A 23,822-nucleotide genomic window follows, 5' to 3' on the forward strand; every position below is an offset into this window, starting at 1 on the left:
ATGAGAGACCAGAAGTCAAACTTGATCATTTTATTTTAAGCTTTCAAAAACGGAATACCTTAATTTATTTCATCCATCCTGTCATATTTGGATTGTGTATGTAAAGCAGTGAAGATTATAAGAAATTTAGTGGGGTAAACCAGGCTGTACTGGGTCATCTTACTAATACTTGCAAAATGGTTAATTTCTTTGTTTGTCAATTCAGAGAATTAAACAAAGACAGAAGAATGGGAATTGTGTTTCTTTTAAGCACAGTGGTGTAATGGGATAATTTTCTTTTTTTTATTTAAAATTTCTATTTGCTGTCTCCTATGCTTTAGTTCAGCTCTAGCACGCATGTAGTATGTTCTGACACTCAGAGCTGTTTTAGTGCTACTGTCAGCTGTGCTGTGTGTGGTTGTTGTTCTCTAAACACACAGAGCAAAGAACAAAACTTCTGATCCTCGTGGGTTGTTGTTTCTAACTTTAAATTGATGTAACAGCTTTTTCCATTATTTGTGCCCGCAGCCAAGACAATTTATATACAAGTTCAGCTTTGTGTCAGGCTTAAAGCCAAAGTGATTATGTGAAGATTAGCTGGAAAAGGTGCTTGTAGAGTGAAATTTGAGAAGTGTCTCTTTCCTGAAGAGGAGATGGCTCACTGAAAAGCCTACCTGCATGGGATAGCAGGGAGCTATGATACTGTGTGATGTCCTTTCCCTCTGATTACTGATGTGGACACATTTGGTGGTACAGGGAGCCACAGATGATATTTCCCTGAATGCTGCTGATTTCCCCATCACCCTGTCTACCAATATCTTGCAGGCCTGCAAGCAGAAGTTGTTCCTTGGTGTTGCAAGCTTGCCAAAGTAGCAGTTGCTGTGGTATTTTTGCTATTGCATCAGGGCTGTAGAAGTAATTGCTGCTTTGATGCTTTGTGTTCTGAAGTTTTCTCTCCCGCCACCTCGATGCTCATCAAATTTGGTGGCTGTTAAATACATGATCCACAGTGGCACATGTAAAATACTTAGCCTTTCAATACTGATAAACTGCCATCCCTGCTCTGAGCTGTGTCATTTTGTCTGTGCTCTGCCTAATTAGAAGATTATCTGGATAGATGACAGGACAGCTTTCCTGTTTGCTGTCACTGTTCATCTCTACTTCCTTGGATCCTCTGTCTTTTGTAGGATTAGCAATAAAAAATAAAATACAAGTAATAGTGGTTGAACTAAGGCTGCAAGAATGATAAAGCAAATTTAATTGTAGTTCTGAAAACCTGGCAAATAAAACAATATGCAACCTGAATTAAACCTTTTAAAAATATTTAGCAAAGTAGACAGTTCTAGACCTTTTTGGTGTAGGGGTAGATCTGGTTTAAATATTTAATTTGACTAAATAAAAATATTCTCTTGGATCTGAAATGCTTTTATTCCCATTGTCTTTGTTTAAAAAGAAGAGTTGAAGTCTTCCAAATGAAAAATCTGTTCATCAGAGAAGATGAAACTTCGCAAATTCTTTTGCTTAAACAATTAGTCCTACACAGAACTTTAGTTCACTCCTAAAACAACCTGGCATGTTTTTATGCTGCTTAATCTGTGACATATTGACATTTCACAGCCAATTTTTTCCTCTCCTCTGAAGTTAATCCTCTGAATGTGATGGATTTGTAATTCAATCTGGCAGGCACATGGAAAAAATTAGTGGCCTTTGCCTGTTAGGGGTCTGAGAGACCTTGCACAAGGGTAACTTTGCTCTTGCTGATTTAGTGCATCTGTGTGCTTTTTTCAGCCTTGTGAAATCACACCTCATGAAGTACAGCTCTGAGCTGGTTGTTCCCTATGCTTTGCCCCATCCCTTGTCCTGAGGAAGAATTTCACCAGGAAAATAATGCCTTGGATGAAAACAGCAGTGATGTGAACATTTGGGGTGTTTATTGCCGTATTGTTGCGGAGTTATGTAGCTGGTGGAGTCTGAGCAGCACGAGCCTCTTCATTTCTCTGAGAGGAACTGGGTGGCAGGAGAATGGAGACTGTGGTTTAAGGAGTGTCAGCAGTAAAGCAGATTGAATAGATTCTTGCCTTGGTCAACCATTCTCCCCCTTGTGCTGGAGCTTTGTGGCTCTCAAGTCTGGGACAGAAAATGTTGAGAATGCCTGTGGTACTTCTCCTTCCAAATGGAGGAGTTTTAACAAGGAATAGCATCTTCACAGTGTCTGCTGGAGGGCTTTACACCTAAGTAGTTAAAGCCTAAATGTGTTTATGGAGTTCATTTTTACATGGTAAGCAGAATCTGGAGATTCAATTGCAGCACAAAACTATTAATGGTTTGTGGAAGTTGAAATCAATTTGTTTGTGTTCTTATTAGCCAGTTGGGCTTCCGACATAAAAATAACCTTTCATCATGTACTGTTTGTGTCTAACAAGGTCTGACCTGAGTACCCTGGTGCTTTCCTACAGCATATCCTGTAGCTTTTTAAATGTTCTTTGGTCTTTTCAAGTGCCTGTCCAAACTGTGTGACTCAGGGCAGGGGTAGATTTCCTGTCTGAAGTTTTTCTTGTCCATGTCTTTTAATCAGTGAAGAGATAAATCAGTGATAAAAATCAGACTTCCTTAAACAGCATCACCAAGAGAAGGTGCTGTGATTTCTGCAGCCAAAGAGAAGCTTCAGAAAGAAGTGTAGAATCATAGACGCAACTGGGGTGGAAAAGACCTTTAAGATCATCAAGTCCATCTGTAATGTAACACTGCCAGGTTTATCACTAACCCGTGTGCCTCGTCAAAGGCCAGTGTATTCTCAAGGACACAGTTGAAATGATAGATCCTTTCTATTACAAGGATCCTAAGCTTGCATTGGCTTTGGGGGCATATTTGGCTGGAAGCTCATTACAGTCAAGGAAAACTTGATAACAGGTGCTCTAGACTACATCAATAGTTGAATAGAAGTTGGAAACAGTAAATGGTCAAAAATCATGTGTGTTATTATCTGTATGGTTTGGTAAATGTGATGGATTAACAAATAAAATTAAATCTGGTGAACAAAACCTCTGAATTATGGAGCTTGTGGAAGATGACAATGACAGAGTCAGTCTTGGCTTGGATGAGCATACTCTTTGCTGGGTAGAAAACTGGCTGGATAGCTAAGCCCAGAGAGTGGTGGTGAGTGGAGTTAAATCCAGCTGCTGGTCTTCTGGAGGGCAGGAAGGCTCTGCAGAGGGATCTGGACAGGCTGAATCAATGGGCTGAGGCCAACTGTGTGAGGTTCAACAAGACAAAGTGCTCAGTCCTGCCCTTGGGTCACAACAACCCCAGGCAGCACTTGGGGAAGAATGGCTGGAAAGCTGCCCAGGATAAAAGGATCTGGGAGTGCTGGTCAACAGCAGCTGAACATGAGCCAAGGTGTGCCCAGGTGGCCAAGAAGGCCAATGGCACCTGGCCTGTATCAGCAATAGTGTGGCCAGCAGGATCAGGGCAGTGACTGTCCCCCTGTACTCAGCACTGGTGAGGCCACACCTCAACTCCTGTGTTCAGTTCTGGGCCCCTCACTACCAGAAGGACATTGAGGGGCTGGAGCATGTCCAGAGAAGGGCAGCGGAGCTGGGGAACGGTCTGGAGCACAAATCTGATGAGGAGTGGCAGAGAGAACTGAGGTGTTTAGTCTGGAGAGGAGGCAGCTGAGGAGAGACCTTAATGTTCTCTACAGCTCCCTGAAAGAAGATTGTAGGGAAGTGGGTTTCTGTCTCTTAGGTAACAAGCAATGGAATAAGAAGAAATGGCCTCATTTTGCATCAGGAGAGGTTTACATTGGATAGTAGGAAATCTTCCTTCACTGAAAGGCTTGTCAAGCACTGGAACATGATGCCCAGGGAAGTGGTGGCATTGCCATCTCTGGAAGTGTTCAAAAGGTGTGTGGATGAGGCACTTGGGGATGTGGTTTAGGGGTGGGTTTCTCAGTGCTGGATTAATGGTTGGACTCAGTCTTGAAGGTGGTGTTCCAGCCTAAGCAATTCCATTATTCTAATCTGTGATTCTGTCTCTTTTAAATCTTTGGTATTATTTAAGTCTAAGACTTTCCAGTTAGTGGGTTACACAGCCTGATGCAAGAAGGTGCAGTTTACATCTCCCTGCTCTTCCGCAGAGCTCCAAATGATTATGCATTTCAACAGATGGGCGCAAGTCTTCAATCTCTGCTGTCCCTTGCACAACTATCAGCCTTGAAAGCAGGGAAACACCTCATTACTTCCATTTAAAATGGAAAAGATGAAACAAAGCGAAGCTTGAGTTTTCTTGTCTTTTTTTTTCCCCTCCCTTTTCTGCACTAAGTGAGCAGGGACAAACAGAATCTCAGCAGGTACTGGTGGGATGAAACCTCAGTCCTGGCAGGCTCAACAAAATCTGCCCCCCAGCCTCTTCCCCTTTGAACATGGTGTTATACAAAGATGACAAGAAAGTCGCTGCCTTTGTGAACTTCAAATTTGAATAGAGGAAGCAAAGGTTATAAGTGGAAACAAAACTAATAGGGCCCACAGCCCATCAGGAGTAAAAGCAGGAATAGAAATACATCAGTGAAATCCCAAGGAGGCTAAGGTCCACACTGCCATTCACACAGGAGGATATCCTCAGGCTATCCTGTATCTTCCTGTCCTCAGGAAATAATTCAGACAGGATGAGCACTCAAAACAACTCCATGGACATGTGGAGAGTAAAACATAACTTAAGGTCCCCTGGCTTCTCACCAGTGAAACAACTGGTTTGATTTCACATGGAATATCCAATTGGGAAAATAAAGCTATCATGTAGTGGATTGAAATTCAAGGCATCACAGAAAGGCGTTCAGACGCTCACAGTCTTGCCAGAAACTTAAAAGCATAAAACCATCAGGTGCTGATTTATCACCTCAAATGGTATTAGATGCTTTTGGTTAGAAACTGCCCAGTGAATTATAGTTTTTTTGGAAAAGGCTTGGCTTTGCTGCCCAGTCCCTGTAGTCACTGATGACCTTACGGTGCTGCTGAGAAGGAAGTGGGTTTTAGCCCACATATCCTGTTTTGTATTTGTACTCTACTCGTTGCCCAAGTTCCTGAATACTTCCAGAAGTACATTAAGCAGACTAACATCTGTACAATAACTAACATCTCTTGTGCCTTTTTTGTCTCCTCCCCAGGGGAGATGTGTGGCAGAGTGGCTTGTTTTATTTTAAATGGACTTTTAAAATAACAAAAAAGCACATTACAAAAAAACTACCATGAGATAAGTAATCTTTGAGAGCTCAACAAAAGCACATGGTACATGTGCATAAATAAGATAAAGATACAGAAAGGTGCTGTATAGTTCAAACAGAAGGCACCACGGTTGGGGTTTGGCCCTTCTTCCCAGTGTGAGTTTGTTCAGTAAACCAGTCTGGGGAAGGTCCCTCACCCTGAGCTGATGAGCTGCGCTTCCCTGTGGAAAGTTCCTCTGAGCTGAAGGATTAAAGCTGCTGACTTGAGCTTTCAGTCTGATGCTCTCATCAGCCTTGTGGGCTCATTGCCTTGTGCTGCCCACTGATGTTTGTCATCCAGCTCAGGGAGTTCAGTTCCCAGTAGCCATGCCGTGGGTAGTGGTTAGTCTTCCATCAGAGCTGCCTGCCTCTCAAGCCATCTGCTAAATATATGGTTTTATTTTGCCCAAATGCTTTGTGAGTCTTTGGACTCAAAGATGTGCAGGAAATACAAGGCTTTCTTAATTGAACAATGTTCACAAAGGTTTTTGTATGTGCAACTCAAATTTTGTTGCTCCTTTTGCCATCCTGCCTGCCTCAGCTGACAAGAGTTTCTCTTAAAAACTTATTCATAACTTACGACTTTCGGTGCTGCTTTTTCTAATTTTATCCTTCCTCTTACTAGTTTCAGAATGACTGTTCCTGTGTCAGTAGATCATACTTTGATCTGTAAAACATTTCTGTTGCATTACTGATGATGACTGTGTTATTATTTTTTATCAAACCTGCTGCATAGTCCTGTTTGCAGAACCTTAGAACTTTGGTAACTGGTTTGCATTAATTCTAGAATAGTTTTGTTTTAGAAGGGAACTTTGCCATCATCTCATCAAACCTCCCACTCAAAGCAGGACCAATTTCAAAATTGTGTTGGACAGCTCAGGACCTTGTACTCACTGCTGACATCCTGGCCACAGTTGTAATTATGAAAATTTTGATTGGAAAAACCACGTATCTGATAGTATACCATTACCATTGTTTTAACCAGCAGTTAAGGTATTTTAAATGTGTAATAAACAGACTTTTTCTTTTTGTTGTTGTGGTCTGTTCTAATCAAGTCTGGTTGTAAATGTCATTGCTTTTACCTTACTCCTTTTGCATAAGTATGGGGAAAATCCCTTTCTGGTTCAACTTTTTAATGACATTAAGGGAAAAAAGCTGCAGAAATATCTGGTTAATTTGAGTTGTACAGTATGCTTCACACGGTTGCTGGGGTTTATTACTTGTTTGCATACCTGTTCTGTAAAGAATGGTGAAATAAAGCAATTGTTTGAATGAGACCCAGCAGCTCCTGTGCGCAGACCGGCACGCTCCTGCTGCACACTTTGGCTACACAACAGCTCCATCTGCTGTTCCTGAACTGCAGCTTTCCCTCTGTGTCCAAACCTTTCACTTCACGATTTTATGTTGATTCTTGGGCTTCTTCCCTCTGGCTTGACACATTTTCGCACAGTTTTTACTGTTGTGAGAAGATATTCCTTGGGACACCTCCACACTGTGTTTTGATGTTCTGGTTTTAGAATGTCTTTGAATTTCTTTGCAATAACCAGTATTTGTGACACTTTCTTCTCTGACTGCTTTACAAACATTAGGTGTTGTTTTGGTTTGGATTTCTATTTTTACTCCTCTTGTATGTCATATCCTTGCAAAGACAAGTTGCTACAAGGTATGAAGCCCCACCATCTAGTAATAAAGGAATTTCTGCTCTTCAGCTGAGTAATAGCTACTTGTGATTTTTTTTTTTTTCTGGAGAAGTCTGGACTTGTCTGTTCTTCCTGGGATCTTGCACTTGCCCATGGTTGGATGTGCTATGAATACGATGAACAGAGGTGATTAAGTTGTTGTGGGACTATCAAATTTCTACAGATTGATGGAGGAATAGGAAAGAATAACATGGCTGATGACAGTGAAGGGGGTGTACAGCATGTCAGAGTCAAGACAGAGAATCATGTCACTTTGATCAACATGGTTACTAAAACCACCAAAAGAGAACTTAAATGCCTGTGTTTTTCTCCCTCTTGGTTTTGAGAGACAGACTCACTAGAGCATTGTGATGTGGTTTGTTTTGGGGAAGTAGATTTGCAGATCAAATGAGGAAAACTGTGGTGAATCACGTCTCCAAAGAAAACTAGCCATAATTTGGGAAAATATATGCATGTTGGAGTATCAGTATCCTAATTTTCTAACTTCTGTGAAAGAGGAACAGTAAGATGGGCCTTAGAATCTGTTCTGCACAATACTCCATTGGATAAGCTCAGCCTGGTGTCAAAGTTTTTCTCTGTTTTTTTTGTTTGCTTGGGATTTTGTTTTTGCTTAGTTTTCCCTCTGTGCTCTTTTTTGTCTGTTGCATGTTAAGCTGCCTGCACTGGTATATATCTTTGTAGTTAGGAAGGTTGAATACTTTTTGGGGTGTAGTCCTCTAGTTGTCACTCTGGCTTCAGGCAAGAAGGATGCAGAATCAAGCTCTAAATCTAAGTGTTTAATTTTAGGTGATTCCATAAAAGACAAACCAGACACACAGGCGTGTTTTTCCTGTCTGCGACAAGCAGCCTAACAAAAAATTTTAAAAAGAGAAAGAATTTCTCCCATTTACAAACAGACATGGAACAAAAGATGTATTAGTTGTATTTTTCAGTAGTGTTGGAGTTTATAAAACTATACTGTGACTTTTTAGATGTGCCTTAACTGATCCTTCTCTTTAAATGTCCCAAGATCATATGACCAAAGACTCTTTCAGTTGCTGAGCTTTTTCTGCCTTTCTACATTTAATCACTCTTAATAGGTGAAACTAAAATTAATAACTGCAGATGAAAAAAAAAGCAGGTGAGTTATCAGTGTCAAACAAACCAGCATGTGCTGTCAGTACTGAAGTTCAGTGAAAGAGCCCTTAAATATGCACATGACATCACCATGTACTTATGGGTAAGGAGCAAATGGCCTCCCTGAGGAAAACTGTGAAAGTACCTAGAATAGTTTTATTTGGGTCTGGAAGCAGTCACTGAAGTTACTTATTGAAGGCAAAGACCTTGTCTCTGCCCACACCATGCCCAGACCTCCTCCTGCTCCTGCTGTTGTAGCAGTGAGCTGCAGCACACATTCTCCCACTAGAGTCCAAGAGGGAGTTACCTTTGAGAGAGTTCAGAAAAGACATTTTGCAGCAGACTGTATATCTGAAATATATATTTGGCTCTCTTTGACCCAAAGCAAATATGAGTAGCTGGATCCTGCAGGTCAAGAGTTAGGCTTTTCTGAGGTGCCTAAAAGAATCTGCCTAGCAGATGTTACTGTGATAACAGCAAGTGCTTGGATTTGTGTGTGATCTGATGTTTTTCAACATAAACTTGCAGATGTTCCCAAAATAGGGAATGTGAAAGTTTGGTTCCTGTAGCATCTGAGAGGTGTGGCAGAGTTTTGGGTGTAGAGGCAGATGGATGGGTGAACAGAGATCCTCAAGCCAGCAGATGTCAGGCTGTTACCACCAGCAGGAGCTATGAAAGGAAAAGGTGAATTGATGTGCTGATGAAAGTCAAAATTGGGAAGCTACAGGTTGTCTTCAGCTGATGAATAGAAATAATGAAGAACTGTGAATACATGGTAATTAAGTAGGATAGGTCTTCTGGGGTAATTCTGTGGTTTGGTTTGATTTTTTTGTATTTCATAATAAAAGCCTGCATGGGCATTCCAGAATAAGATTGTGCCTATGCAGGGAGATACTTGTAAAAGCAATTGATAAACTTTCCAGTGTGGATGAATTCTAGGGGAAGGGTTGAGGTGGATAGTGAATACAAAGCAGTGTGAGTAAAAGCTGGAAAAAAATGACCTTAGGAAGTGAATTTCTAGTGAGGGAATAAATCTAACACTGTGGAGTTTGGGTTAAGGGGTATGATGTATAGGCTGGCAATATTTGTAGAGCAGTAGAAAGCAATAAAAACCCACTTTCTAACAAGAATCTGTTTAAATTTAATTCTTATGCCAGAAGGAGGAGAGAAAGAAGAGGTGGGGTTTTTGTTGATTTTAGTTTTAGAGTTCTTTTTTGTTTAGTTTGCTGGTTTTTTGGTTTTTTAATAACAAGGCTAGTAAGGTTTTCCTAAGACTCAAAACATCTTGTGATGACTCTTTTTACTTGTTGATACAGTTTCATTGCATGAGATACTTTGTGGCCTCTCATCAGGTTTGTCTGACTTCTTAAATATATTTAAAATACCTGATGTGAAGTAGGATGCTATAAAAAGGGCAGGGATGTTTTTTCTTAATGGCTGAAAATAGCATTTCTCCTTCAGTATATACACCTGTAATTTTGACTTTTTTTTTCACAAAGCAGAAATAATGTGATGAATTAGGAAGGTAAATTAATGATTTTTTTTTTAATCTGCAAAGTAACTGTCAGCACTCCCAGTGGACTCCAGGATCACTTCTAGCTTTCTGAACACGTTGCTGTTCCTTGTTCTTACAGATTGATCACTTTGGATTTGATGAAAATCGTACCTTCCAGCAGCGGTATCTGGTAGCAGATCAGAACTGGAAGAAGGACAATGGACCAATACTGTTTTATACAGGCAATGAGGGAGACATCACATGGTTCTGCAACAACACGGTATGTGGGAAATAGGGGAATTACAATCCTACCTGCCAGGAATGACATACTGAACAAGTGAGGAGGAACAAGAAGACAGTCTCAGAAGGTTGTTGAAAGATAAGTTTGTAATGATGGTTATAGGAGGAAGAGGAAGATGAACAAAAGCGCAGAAAAAGTTTAAGGTGGTTCAGGGTCCTGTTTGAAGCCCAAACAAACCAAAGGGATATACTTGTATTAAGTTCCTGGAGCAGTGAAGAAAATTTCTAGAGGAAACACCATAAGGTGCCTTGAACTAACAATTCAGAATTTTGGACCAAATTAAACTTTTCCTAGTATGTTAGGTTCCTCGAGTAAAATGGGAGGTTTTCAGGTTTGGATTTTTGTTTCTCTGTTAAGAAAAATATGAAGGGAGCTGGAAATCAAAGCTAGATAATTCTTGTTCTATGCAATAGCTGTGGAAGTTTTTGCTTCCCTGACGGATAGAAATGCAGAATGGAGTGTGCTTATTTTTCAGCCATTTCAATACAAAGTCCAGTAACACACCAGGAGGTGGCTTGTGCTGAGCTCGAAGCCACCAAGGACTGCTTGTATGCTTTATGCTGCCAGCAGATGATCTCTGTCTGCTTCATTCCACAGCTGGTGGTGTTGAGCTTTTGATGGGATACCCTTCCTTTTTGGATGAGGGTGAAAGAGCAGAGGAGGCTGCTGTCCTGCTAAGTTCTTCATTTCATAGTCTCATAGCTTTCTGAAGGCAGAGTTTGAAGGGGTTACACGATAAGGCCAAGCAGTAGCAGCAGCAGGCAAACAGCAAGTAGTAAACAGCTTCTTCCATTATCTAAACTTACAGAAGTGTGGATTATATTTTCTAACTGACCAATAAGATTAACACATGATTCCAGTTTTCCTTTTCTTAACCTATCCTGGTCTAATTCTAATAGTTGTAAGCCTTACACAAGTGTTACATAGGTATTACACAGATTTGCGTGCACAGTTTCTGTCAGCTCTTGTTGTTTATGTGAACTATCTAAAGATCTATCTAAAAAATGTGAACAGTATAGTTCTATCCATATGTTTTGTCTAAAGAAATTCTGTGAAAAGGTAACACTGCTGCAGTAAGAACTGTGTTTAAGGTCCCTTTGCTGCAGCTTTTCAATGTTCGAAGCACTTAGCATATATTTCTACTAAAACTTTAAAATCTGTATTTCTATTTCACTTTAGTGTGACTTCATGTATCTCAGCTTGTCGAAAGGTTTTAATTCAACCCCTGTGATTTGGCTTCCCTCTGGGCCTGGGTCCAGAGGAGCTTTCACTCCAACATGATGGTAACAAACTGTTATCAACAAATAATAACAAGTTGTACTTATTTGTTAGTTGAAAATAACTGTATTGCAATGCTCTAGGTTATTGCTTATTGCCAAACAAGTTTTGTGTTTTCTGTTAGGTAGTCCTAGCTCAAATGCATGCTTTTCACCTGTAGCCTTTTTTATTTCCTGTGGATTAAACTCCTTGTGCCATAGGAGTTCTGTTAGAATTGCCTGTGTGTAGTCACAAAACAAGGATATTTTGCAGCGTTAAAATGCACATACTGTCTTTGTATGTATCACCTTCTCTGGGTCAATAGATGTTTTGTGTGTTTTCTTACTTCAGTGATACTTTAAAAGCAAATTGCATTCTGTCTTTCTAGTGGCATTTTGATAGTGATATCCTTCTAATCAAAGACTTGGAATACACTAGACTGAAAGTAGAGGCTTTTAAACAAGTTGAGTCAATTACTTTCAGTGTCTGTTTTCCTCCAACCAGGGTTTTATGTGGGATGTGGCTGAAGAACTTAATGCCATGTTGGTATTTGCTGAACATAGATATTATGGAGAATCTTTGCCCTTTGGGAATGAGTCTTTCAGTGTAAGTGTCATCTTTTGTCTTCCTAATAAATGTATTCCATACAAACACAATTCTGTGTATTTTAATTCTTGCCAGGGCAATGAGTGTTAACTTGAGTAAGATGTAACCTTTTTGTAACTATCAATTCTAGGGTAAAAAAAAAAAAAGCCTAGAGATTTTTTTAAGTGCTTCAAGGGACACCTGCAAAGAATGTTTCATTTGTTCTCAGGCACAGATTCAGACCTGTGATTTTAGCTGTAGACCTGGTTTTAGCTGTAGCTACTGTGGGGAATAGAAAGACCGCTGCTGGAAATCACTCATGCTGTCCATAACCTGCCTTCTTTCTCTCAGGATTCCAAGCATCTAAATTACCTGACATCAGAACAAGCTCTAGCAGACTTTGCAGTACTTGTTGAGTACTTGAAGATGACCATTGCAGGAGCCCAGCACAGTCCAGTCATAGCTATAGGAGGATCTTATGGAGGAATGCTTGCAGCCTGGTTTAGGATGAAGTATCCCCATGTGGTGGTTGGGTGAGTGTGCTCATCCTGCTTAAACAGAGCAGGCATTTGTTACTTCCCTGCTATAAATATTACAGCTCTGGGAGAAGTACCATAATTCAAGCTGGCTTGAATTTTTCAGTACTGGGAGAAGGAATCAAGTTACTTTGAATTTTGGAAGAAGCACCTAATAAAGGCAACTGTAGGTCAGCAGGTACTGGATGGTGTATTTTGTCAGAGTTACCTGTTAGATTTGTGAAAGCAGCATGTGAACACTGCCTTGGCACCTAATTTTTTTAGGGTCTCCAGACTTCCTGATGACTTTTAGGCAGGTCTTTAATCTCTTCAATGCCCTAGTTACTCTCTTGGAAACAAGAATAGTAATTCCCCTACCTTTGTCTGCTAGAGAGTATATTTCTGTGGACCAGGGCTCTCTTCATTAGATTTCACACAATGCCTAGTGAGAAAGACCTAATTGATAGACAAGAATAAAAAACAATTAAGTAATCGTCTGAATTTCTACTTCCTGTATTTGCTGATATTGTTTTACTAGTGTCCAAGACTTATATCCTCAGCAGCCTCTGCCTGCAGACTCGTGGAATAATTTTGCAACATTTTGCTTAGTTCACCTAGAGCTGTGTCCTAGAGCTTGTTCACGTAGAGCACAGTGTCCAAGCTCAATTATAAATGCTGCTTAGATAGTGGCTGTGGGGGAGGGTATTGACCAGAGGGTGGAAGTTCACTTTGCAGGGGTTCAGGATCTCTTATGTCCCTTTGCAGAGCTCTGGCAGCCTCCGCCCCAATCTGGCAGTTTGGTGATTTGGTTCCATGTGGCACATTTTTCAGCATAGTGACCAATGATTTCAAAAAGAGTGGCACGGGCTGCTCAGAGAGCATTCGAAATTCCTGGGATGCTATTAACCACCTTTCCTCAACAGGTAAGACCTCACCAATGTGTTTTCAAAGAATAGTAATGATCAACACTGTGTTATGACTTCCACCTGTGTATGTATTGGGTTTTTGAAACTCTACTCCTGATATTGAAAACTGCCAAGTGAACGTAGCACTATGTTTAAATGCCTGTTTGGTTGTATCACAAACTTCTTTCAGGCCTGGTGGGATGCAGAATCCAGGTCCAAACATCCCTAAGGTTAAATAAGAAGAGGCTTCAGATCAGAACCTCAAAGCTTATATTCCTTCTGACCAAATAGGCCAGATAGTCATTACTATAAAAAGAGTACCTTGTTTGCCAACTGAGGCATTCAGGAAAAGAAAATTACTGTAATCATTATGAACTCAGTGATAGGAACTCAGTTGGCCTTGAGGAGCTTTTCTAATCTAAGTGATTCTGTGATTATACTACTACCTGAAAAAAAGGTTGTAGTGAGGTGCTGACTAAAATTTGATCTGCTGTGCTTATATGTATGTGGAATAGTTTCACTAAGTTAGGCTAAGCAAAAATATTTTTTAGTAGCAGCACAACTGACCTATATGTTAATGGTACAATACACTAAGTATTGTTTTATCCATTTATTTTTATTAAAGATACAGGTTTGCAGTGGCTTTCCAACACATTTCATTTGTGCAGCCCTTTAAAAAATCTTCAGGATGCTGCTGTATTGAAAAACTGGCTGAGTGAAACATGGGTAAATCTGGCTATGGTGAATTATCCCTATAAAGCTGACTTCTTGCAGCCTCTGCCAGCTTGGCCTATACAGGTAATTTAAAACTAATATCTTGTAATATCTTGACCATTTGGTTTAATAATTCCTCTCCTAGCTTGCACCTTTCCTTTTATTTTCTCGGTTCCGTTCAACCAATGTGACTGAGAAAAGACAATCAAGATAATATTGTGTGCATGAGCTGGTTTGTTGCCCCACTGCCACTTGTAGGTATAGTAGGTTATATCAAGAGCCCAGGAGAAGAAAAGTGCCAGGGATGACTGAGAAACCTCAGCTGTCCTGCAGAGCTGTTCTTGAGCAGTAGAAATACTGCACAAAATTTAGGGTTTCTGATGTGAGACTTAGCTGACAGAGCTTGCACCTGAAAAAGTTTTGAGCCTATGTCCTTTTTGATGTGGGAAAACTAGTGAGAGAGAAAATGTGGATTTTCACAAACATATTCCTTGCAGGGTCCTTTCTCAAAGCAGAACCTCTTTTTATGCTTGCAAGTCTTCCTTGTGCAGTTCTGTTTATCCACAGTGCTTTCTTCAAGGTTTCTATTTCCTTGGAGTGTTTTTATTCTTTTAAATACTCTGGCTGAATTTCCCTGCTGGACTTTGGGTTACTGTGTAAGGTAGGGGAGGCAGATAAAATATAAGTATTTTAGGCAGTAGTTAATTATAAACCAAAGTTTTTCCCTTGTGTAGAGCTGCCTGTTGGAGGAGAGAGGGAAATTCATTTGTCCTATGTGGCTGTCTGCAAAGAGCAGTATGAACACATTGAAAATTATTTGATTTTTTTTATCAGTCTGAAAGAACCCAAGAAACCCAAGCTCACCTCCACCACTGTCCATGTTACCTGTTTGACTGAGGTATAACCCTAACCTAGAAAAAGCCACTACCCATCTGATGTATGAAATCTGATTTATATAAGCTGTTAAGATACTTTCTTTTCTGAAACAGAAGCTCTACTACAGCTCTGAGGGTGAGAAAGGGAGGAAGATGTGGACTTGATGATCTTGGAGGTCTTTTTCCAACCTTAATGAGTAGCTGGATAGATATATATGTATGTATGTAGTTTAATCTGTTCTCTGTTGTGAGTTGCCACATCAAACTGCAGGGAACCCCAGTCTATACGTGGAATGTCCCTGTTATATATCTGTGTGTGCTGTCTTCAATTACAGAGGTACTAAATACTATTTATTAAATATAATCTATTTTAAAGTATGGGAGATGGATTGAAAAATTTGGTGAATGAAACATTAAGGTGGCACTGTTGGGTTTGTTAAATTTTTTTTTTTAACCAGGAAATATAAAGTTTCAGGTTCATCATAGTAGCATGCACCACACACATGTAATACTACTTTTTATGATAATCAGGATATATCATTTCATAGACACTTTCTGGAAGTACTGTACTTGGAAAAGAAATTAATATCTTACCAGGTATCATGTATTAATATTTAATTCCTATAGATTTAGAGATCTCCTTCTCTTTTCATTGCAGGAAGTCTGCAAGTTCTTGAAGGATCCCAGTCTCTCTGAAAAATTGTTGCTGCAGAATGTTTTCCAGGCAGTAAATTTATATTACAATTATACAGGAGAAGCCCCATGCTTAGATGTGTCGCAGACTGCAACAAAGAGTCTGGGTGAAATGGGTTGGTACTACCAGGTATGCACACTAATCTTTATAAATTGCAAGTCAGTGAGGGGTTTTTTGATCTAGAGCTGATGAGAACTGTCATTTAGCTGTCAATATATTGTGCCAGATGTATTGCTGTACTGATGACAGATGTAGTCACAAACTAAGTATGATTGTAGTGCGGAAGGCAAGGAGAAAAGAGAAGCAGCTTTCCCAGGAGGTTTAGGTTGTATCTTCATTATCTAGCTAATTGTTGAGTTTTACCTCTTCATATAGACTGGAAAATGATGTACAGCAAGCAGTTGTAAATTATCTACAGCAGTCAATTGTAGGAGGTTTAACAAGGCCAAGTGGTGTGTCCTGCACTTGGGTCACAACAACCCCATGCAGGGCTAGAGGCTGGGGGCAGAGTGGCTGTAAACCTGCCTGGTGGAAAAGGACCTGGGGTTGCTGGCTGACAGCAGCTGAACATGATCCAGCAGAGTGCCCAGGTGGCCAAGAAGGCCAATGGCACCTGGTCTGTATCAGCAATAGTGTGGCCAGCAGGACCAGGGCAGTGACTGTCCCCCTGTACTCAGCAGTGGTGAGGCCACACCTCAAATCCTGTGTTCAGTTCTGGGCCCCTCTCTGCAAGAAAGGCATTGAGGGGCTGGAGCGTGTCCAGAGAAGGGTCTGGAGCACAAGTCTGGTGGGGAGTGGCTGAGAGAGCCTGGGGTGTTTAGTCTGGAGAGAAGGAGGAGGCTGAGGAAAGACCTTAATGTTCTCTACAGCTGCCTGAAAGGAGATTGTAGGGAGGTGGGTTTCTGTCTCTTAGGTAACAAGCAACAGAATAAGAAGAAATGGCCCCAGGCTGTACCAGGGAAGGTTTAGATTGAATATTAGGAAAAAGGTCAAGCACTGAAACAGGCTGCAAAGGGAAATGGTGGAGTCCCCATCCTTGGAGTATTTTAAAAGACACTATTTACTTTGGTACACATTTAGCAGTGGACTCGGCAGTTTAGGTTTATGGTTGGACTTGATCTTAAAAGATCTTTTCCAGACTGAATGATTCTTTAATAATTTGGTGGTAATTACTGATTAAATGCTGTTTGAACTTTCTTTTTAAAAGACTGCAGTAACAGCTATTGGATGTTCTTCTGGGAATCCTTCTTACTGACCTGCCCTTTCTTTCAGGCTTGCACTGAGATGGTGATGCCTTTATGCACAGATGGTGTCAATGACATGTTTGAGCCGCAGAAGTGGGACTTTGATGCACTTTCAGAAGAGTGTTACAGGATGTGGGGAGTGAGGCCTCGCCTCTCTTGGATTCTTTCTATGTATGGAGGAAAAAACATCAGTTCACACAGCAACATCATCTTCAGGTGAGCTTTGTTTTAGCTGATAGTGTAGAGGCTTCCACCAGTTTGGGTTGTCAGTGCAGAGAATCTGCCCCAAGTGGCAAAGGGATCTGTCTCCAGCATTCCAGCTGAATAAATGATGGGCATACTTTGTGTTGCTGTTGAGAGTAAAATGATCAGTCTGCAGTGGCCAACAATGCCAACTGTTCTGTTACTGCCTGTGTGACTGTAAAAGAAGAATCTGGGCTGGGATTCTGCCAAACATCTTTCCAAGTGGATTCCTTCTTATCTTGTGGCCAAAATCCAGGTTTCCCATGCTGGTAAATTCCTACTTTTATGAACCCAAAGCACTGTTGCTTACGTGTAAAAGGAGAGTATAAATGAGCTCTAGCTATGACACAGAATCTTGGTCACCAAAATTATTGCTCTGAGTGATAGCCTTGTGAAGGGGCTGGCATGGCATTCCTTTTTCCCTTTTGATACAGAAAAGAGAGGGAATTGACTTTGGGAGTTTTTCTATTACTGCCAACAGCCCTTTTTCTTTCAGTGGCATTTAGGCAAGTTTCAGCAAACTTGTATAAGATCCAAATACAAAGATGTTTCTATTTTGGTAAGGAATACTGGTAATAAAACAAAAGTTTGCCTGAAACACCTTTGTGTGTGGACAAAAAGTGAAAGAAATGCTTCAGTCTAACACAAAAAACTAGTGCATGCTGCTTGCTCTCTTTTCAGCCTGCCCTTACATTTAAGATTAAACTCTTTAAAGGGAGGTTCATGTAGTTGTACTTATGCTGGGAGGTGATCCAGGTGAGTACTCTGTCCACCAAGTTCTTATGTGGAAGGGAGGTGTTCCACACACCCATTGAGGCCTCAGGAGTCCTGACTTGCTGTACCTGTTGCCCACTGTGGGAAGCTCCTGGATATATATTCCTCTGTGTTCTGGTTTAAATTGTTCAAGGCCTTTTTATAAAACACCTTGCCACTTCTACAAACCAGCTCAGAATTAGTCTTTTGGATGTGGTAGATAGGTGTGCATTTCAAAAGTAGAAAGTTCTCACTTGATTTGGGGATTATTTTCTGGATTGCAGCTGTTAGTGTTGGTCTGTTTGGCTGCAAAGGCCTGTTGCTTTCCTCGTTTGCCTCTTGCTGTTTCTATCCCAGCAGGATATCTACTCTGAAGTGAGAAATCACACCCTTTTTTGGAAAACTTGTAAATAAAAAAAATTTGTTGGTTTCACTTAGTTTCTGCAGAGTGTTGCTTATTTCCAAGGCTGCACAGCTCTGTACAGTAGAAATCCGCTTTGTAAGCGATACAAAGCAAACAAATCTAAATAAGTGTTTAAGAATTTATGCCAGCTGAAGGAGCTGGAAATGAGAAAAGCCTGAAAGCAACCAAATGAATGTTAAAGTAGTGCTGTACACACAAAGCTTTTGGATCTCAAGCTGGGATGTTTCTCTTCAAACAAATACATTGTCAACACTGTACATTTTATATAAGAGCCTTTTATCCTCAAACACTGCAGAGTGCTTTACAAAAAACATCCCAATGTTTACCAGGGGATGCGGCTCCCTGTGGGGTGAAAAGGACTGTGTTTCAAGTGACAGGCAACTTGCACAACAGTGTAGTGCAGGAAGGGAAAAGTGCTCCATCTAAAGAGAACCACTGTAGGGTGGATTTTTCCAGACGCAGTAGGATTTGGCCCAGATGCTTAAACTGGTGCTGCCGCTTCTCCCTCTGCGAGCAGTACATCACTCTGCACAGTCTCACTGTTGTTTGTACTGTGTGGCATTAATGCAGGGAATTCCATTGCCCCTCTGGTACCTTCCTGGAGTTGTGTAGTGTGTGTGTGGTTACTTAGGCTGTGAGCAGGTGGTAATTGCGTGTCCTGGGCAGTACGTCTTTATTAAAACTAGTTTGAGGAAATTAGGGATTTCAGACCACTGTTTCCCTTTTCTCTTCCAGCACTCCTCTTTTCACTCCTCTTACTGGAGCACTTGGTGTGGAAGTGCTGCACGGGAGTGGGAAGTGACATTTTAACACTGTTCATGCGTGTGGTAGCAGGTGTAGTGTCTCATCATCAGTGTGCTATGGTAGTCAAAACCAGCCCAGGTTATATCAGACAGTATGAAATTTGGTGTGCACAGTCCAAAAATGGGTATTTTTCATTCTCAATGAATCACATCTAGGTTGTAGGCTTCTGAGTCAGGGCAGCCACATATCCAGTTCTGCATTGGCAGGGGAAAGGCAGAAAGTGAAGGCTCTGTTTTAAGAGATTCTGGTGCTCTGTGCAGAAGGGAGAATTGTAAGCACTAAAGAAGGGAGTGGTGGCAAAGAAGAGAAGGCACAATGATGCCTGGCTGAAGACAAAAGGTGAGAGAAAAAAGCTAATAACAGGAAACATGACAGTTGTGGAGAGTGGTCATGTTAAAAAAAGGATGCACAGACAGGGCTGCTAAGATTGTGTAAAACTTCTGGGCAGGGCAGGAGGGCTGAGGAGATTGAAGAGAATATAGGAGAGGGAACTCTGTGCTGTGGGGTGGGCAGAACCTTATGTATGCTGTCAAGGAAGTATATGAATTGAAAACAGGACTTGCATGCTGATTTTTGCATTGTTTTTTTTCTGAAGTCCTGCTTGCCTGGCCACTGCAAAAAAAGTCTGACTTTTATTCTTTCTCTTCTTTTGCTTCTTTGGTTTATCCTCGGAAATTCCTGTCCTGTGAGATGGGTAACTGAATACTTAAATGCATGCTTAGTTTTAACATATAAATAATTCATTCCAGTTGGAATGATCTTAAATCTGCAAAAACTGTCAAGATTCATGGTTTTGTGGTGAGCCCTCCATCCCCCCTACCTTCAAGTTTCACTTCCCAAACTGCGTCAGCACCTCTGGTGCCATCCTTTGGCAGGAGATACAGAGGATGCAGCCAGAAGCTCACAGAAAAGCCTGTGGCATGCTTAGTTTCCACATGGCTAGGACCAAAAGATCCAAATTCATGTGCATCATGGGTCTCTCAGCAACTCATCCCCCTGTTGCCAAGGTGCTCTGCTGATTCAGGTGACCTTTTAAATCCAATGCTTTTGGCTTATTGGGCAGCTCTCTATGCTTTTTGTTTTGTGGATACAAAATGTTTCTCTTGTTCTAAGTCATATTTAGAATCACTGAAAGTAAAGAACTACAGAGACTCAAAGATATTTAGTCGGATTTTTTTTTTCAGTGGTGAAACAAATGAAATATTAGTTCAGACCCCATCAGGTTTTTACTTTTGGTTATTTCTAAAAAAGCTCTTGTTTTTATTTGCTACTTTTCTGTTATTTCATGGTGCTGCCATTGTGGTATTTTTCTAGCTCCGAATCTGTGCCCAAGGATGTTTTAATTTCTTAGATCCCTCTAGAAATTTACCCTCTCATAGCATAGCTCATCTCTGACATTTCCTTTTGTGGGCAGGTCCAGTGTTTTAAGTGAGGAACAGATCTAGGTTTGTGTAGTTCCACAAGTATATGGATGTTTTCTTTGTGCAGAAAGATGGGCCATGTGTGGGAAGGGTATTGCAATAAAGGAAAATATGATGTTGTAGAGGTTATTGGGTCAAGTCCAAAGCTAGGAATGAGAGATGGAAAGCTCTCTCCCAGATGAGCCATTGGCTTGCTCTATGGACTATTATTTGGAGCCATATCTATAGTGTAAGGAATTCTTTTAATTGATTTGGGGTGAGAGAGGAAGGGGGAGTAAATGGCATTAAATTGTCCTTTCACAGTGGAAGAGTAATTTTAGACAGTTTAAGGGGTAAAATCTTCATTTTCCTATGGTTGTTATTAAAGTCAGCAGGCTAATCCAAGCATTTCTTTGCAAAACCAGGTTGGCACTCAGCTGAGACAGCAAAAGGTAGAACTTCCTGAAAATTCAGCTCTAAAGGGTCCAGTGAGTGATTTGTTTATGGCAGGCTGCAAAGAACAAAAGTGAAGTGCTTTGATTTGGGAATTTGAACATGTTTTGGTAGAGGGAAACCTGAAACTTTAATGACAATTACAGGTAGCAGCAGATTTCTCTTCAGCGGCTTTTGCACTGTTACAGGTTATTATCTGAATTGGCAGATAATTAATGAGAAGTGTAGCCTTGCTTAAGCTGATGATAGCTCCATACCTCTGTCAAGATGACTCCTCTCAGGAGAGGGGTGGGCACAAGACATTAAGACAGGGCTGAGGTCTGTTTCTGTTGCTGGCATGTGCAAAACTAGTAGCAATGTTGATGTGAGCTACAGTCTCACTGCTGACTGCTGTGCACATGTACCCTAATGAAATAGTCTTTCCTTCCAGCAATGGTGGCCTGGATCCGTGGTCTGCAGGTGGGGTGACCCAGAACATCACCAACTCCCTCGTGGCAGTTGTGATCCCAGATGGAGCCCACCACCTGGACCTACGCAGCCGTAACCCTTTGGACCCCAAGTCTGTACAGCAAGCTCGAGCCTTGGAGATCTGCCTCATGAAGCAGTGGATTGAAAAGGCCAGGCACAGCCACTGAAGTGGCACTGCAGCAACTGTGGCCATTACACCTCTCTTGGCTTTGCTGGGAGTAGGGCCAGGCCTCATGATATGGTCATTGGAGCATTTCCCTCCTGCTTCCTCACCTGCACTGCAGTGGTCATCATTGCTTGTGTCCACGAGAGAGGCAGGCAGCAGATGGATGGAGAGCATTCTCAGATGATAAACTCCAAAGTGCAAAGGATTGAGCTGCCTGCTCTGGTTTGCTTTCCTCTTCTGCTCTTCTCAAATGCTGTACTTTACCACATAGTAATGGGTTCCTGTTCTAGGATTGTTGCCCTTCTCCTTGCTGTGCTGAGTGATTGTCCCATGTGGGATATGGCAATGCTGTTGATGGCGAAACTCCTGCTGCCTCCAATGTGATTGAATTTCAGACATCCTCTGCTGGTGGAAATAATGAGGGAACAGAAATCACATCTTACTGTGATGTTTGGTGGAGAGGTAGGGAAGGGCTGGGAAAGCTGGCTGTGCTGTTTGTAAGGAAACTAAACAGCCCTTACCCTTTGTAATGAGTATTGGAAAAGAAATAAATATACAACTTTTTTTCTACCTAGTTTTCCTGCAGCTTATTAATTGGTGGATTTTTGTATTCTGTGCTGTAGTGAATGGTCAGGGCTGGGCCCAGACTCTATTGATAACTGGCTGAGCATGCACAATAGGCATCAGGATTTTATTTCTTCTTTTGCTATGTCTCCTAACTCTGAGAGGTGTCGCTATCTGTGATGATGGTTACCAAAGAAAATGGGTATATTTTGTGTGTGTATGTGTGTGTATCCCTCACAAACACTTAGCTTTTTAAAATCAGGAAGCTTTTGAAGCTATTCTCTTGAAGAGCAAGTGTGACACTTGTGGTGGCTGGATCTTATGAAGTGACAAATAATTGGGGCTGTGCCTTGTGTGGGTTCTTCCCTCCCCTCCATTCTGTGTATTGTTCAAATTCTGCATGATCTGTTTGCTGATGGCTCTTCAATAAAAGCCTTTTAAAAAAAATTGTTTGCTAGACAAACTATTGAAAACACAGAATGCAGCTATTCCCTTGGATCAGCCTAAAGCCTGATGCTGAGCTCACCAAGCCAGGTGCACTGGGCTTTCTGTAAGGCTTCCAAACCAGACAAACTGCCCTGATTCATGAGACAGCATATTTGACATTAATAAATGGCTGGGGCAGTCCCCTTGTTTTCCAGCTTTGGCTTCATTCACACTGCAGCCCTTCTTCAGAAAGGATTCTTTGCAGTTTAAAGGACAACTCCATTTTAGAATGACTCAGGCAAGTCTTCGTGTCCCCAGACTCTTAAAATTCCATCTCTGTTGAAAAGTTTTCTCAGCTTTGATGATATGCCTGATAGTTGAGTGTTTTCCTAAGATCCCAGGTGGCCTTTTCTGTTTCCAGTCTTGTCTTGTCCTCTGGGAACAAGGCGAGCCCAACACTGAATTTTTATCTTTTGAAACACTCTTATGTATCTTCTTTCCAGTAGATTGTCTTTTTCCTCATCCAGTGTTAAACATGGCATTTATGTTCAGACTGCAATCTGAACCTCCCATGCTTTTGAGCAAGGTAATTTCTTACAGAGACTTCAGAGAACAAGACCAGAACTACAGGGCTAAAGGATAAGCTGTGTAGGATTTGCCTGAAACCTGTTGACTGAAAGCTGTTAATGTTCCCCTTTTCCAATAGTTCCGGTTTTAGCTGTAAATATACTCCAGACTCTCACTTACAGACTTTATAATAACATGTCCTTGATTCTTTTGAAACAAATAAAATGGTTTTTTTTCATCAGTTATGTTACAGCAGAGTTTTTAGAAATTCTGTTGTATCTTCTTACATGTTAATTGATGTGTGGTTATGTCCTGGTTTACTGCAGGGCAAGGAATGAAACCTATAAGAGTTAATATAAATTTGGGGATCAGAAATGGTTTAATTGAGCAAACAAGATCCTGGTCCAGTTGCTCCCACTCGCCCACTGATTGCTCAGGATGCTACTCAAAGTGAAAATTTTAGGATAAGCATTTCTGTGTTGTATGGATAAAGATGTGAACAGCCCAAATTAACAGCTACTGTATATTATTAGTCAGCTTGTGTCTCCTCTCTCTCTCCTGCTAGTGAACTTGCTGTCTCAGGAAACAGCTGCTGCTTTGTTGTATGGAAAACACTTTTTAGTTTCAAGCAGCATAAGTAATTTAAAGTTTCATTTCTCTTTTTACTCCTTTCATAAGTAGAAAAAAATTACCTTCAATAACATTTAAAACAACATACAATTTTTAAACTTTAAGATTTGTAAAATGCCACTTAAAATTTTTTTAGAGGGGTTTTGTTTGTGCTTTTTGTTTATTCATGGAGGGTTGTTTAATAATCTCACTATTCCATTCAGTTTCTGTCTGTGAGACTGATTCAAGTTGACTTTGGATCAGGTTCTTACTGGTTGGACCAGCTTATCAATTTATGTGACTTGTTT

General features: G+C 40.9%; 1 protein-coding gene across 1 annotated transcript in view; it reads left to right on the plus strand.

Moving 5' to 3' along the window:
• The window catches only part of PRCP (prolylcarboxypeptidase), a 28,485-nt gene extending 5,984 nt beyond the window's left edge, over positions 1 to 22,501 (plus strand). The window contains exons 2-9 of the mRNA XM_082278184.1: positions 9,687 to 9,827; positions 11,610 to 11,711; positions 12,042 to 12,223; positions 12,971 to 13,128; positions 13,736 to 13,908; positions 15,358 to 15,522; positions 16,666 to 16,853; positions 21,145 to 22,501. Of these exons, the coding sequence (XP_082134310.1) occupies positions 9,687 to 9,827; positions 11,610 to 11,711; positions 12,042 to 12,223; positions 12,971 to 13,128; positions 13,736 to 13,908; positions 15,358 to 15,522; positions 16,666 to 16,853; positions 21,145 to 21,349 (1,314 nt within the window). The 3' untranslated portion in view covers positions 21,350 to 22,501. The remainder of the gene's footprint in view (positions 1 to 9,686; positions 9,828 to 11,609; positions 11,712 to 12,041; positions 12,224 to 12,970; positions 13,129 to 13,735; positions 13,909 to 15,357; positions 15,523 to 16,665; positions 16,854 to 21,144) is intronic.
• The last annotated feature ends 1,321 nt before the right edge of the window (positions 22,502 to 23,822 follow it).

The sequence above is a fragment of the Coloeus monedula genome (genome assembly GCF_965178545.1).
Source record: "Coloeus monedula genome assembly, chromosome: 3".
In the NCBI taxonomy this organism is placed as follows: Eukaryota; Metazoa; Chordata; class Aves; order Passeriformes; family Corvidae; genus Coloeus; species Coloeus monedula.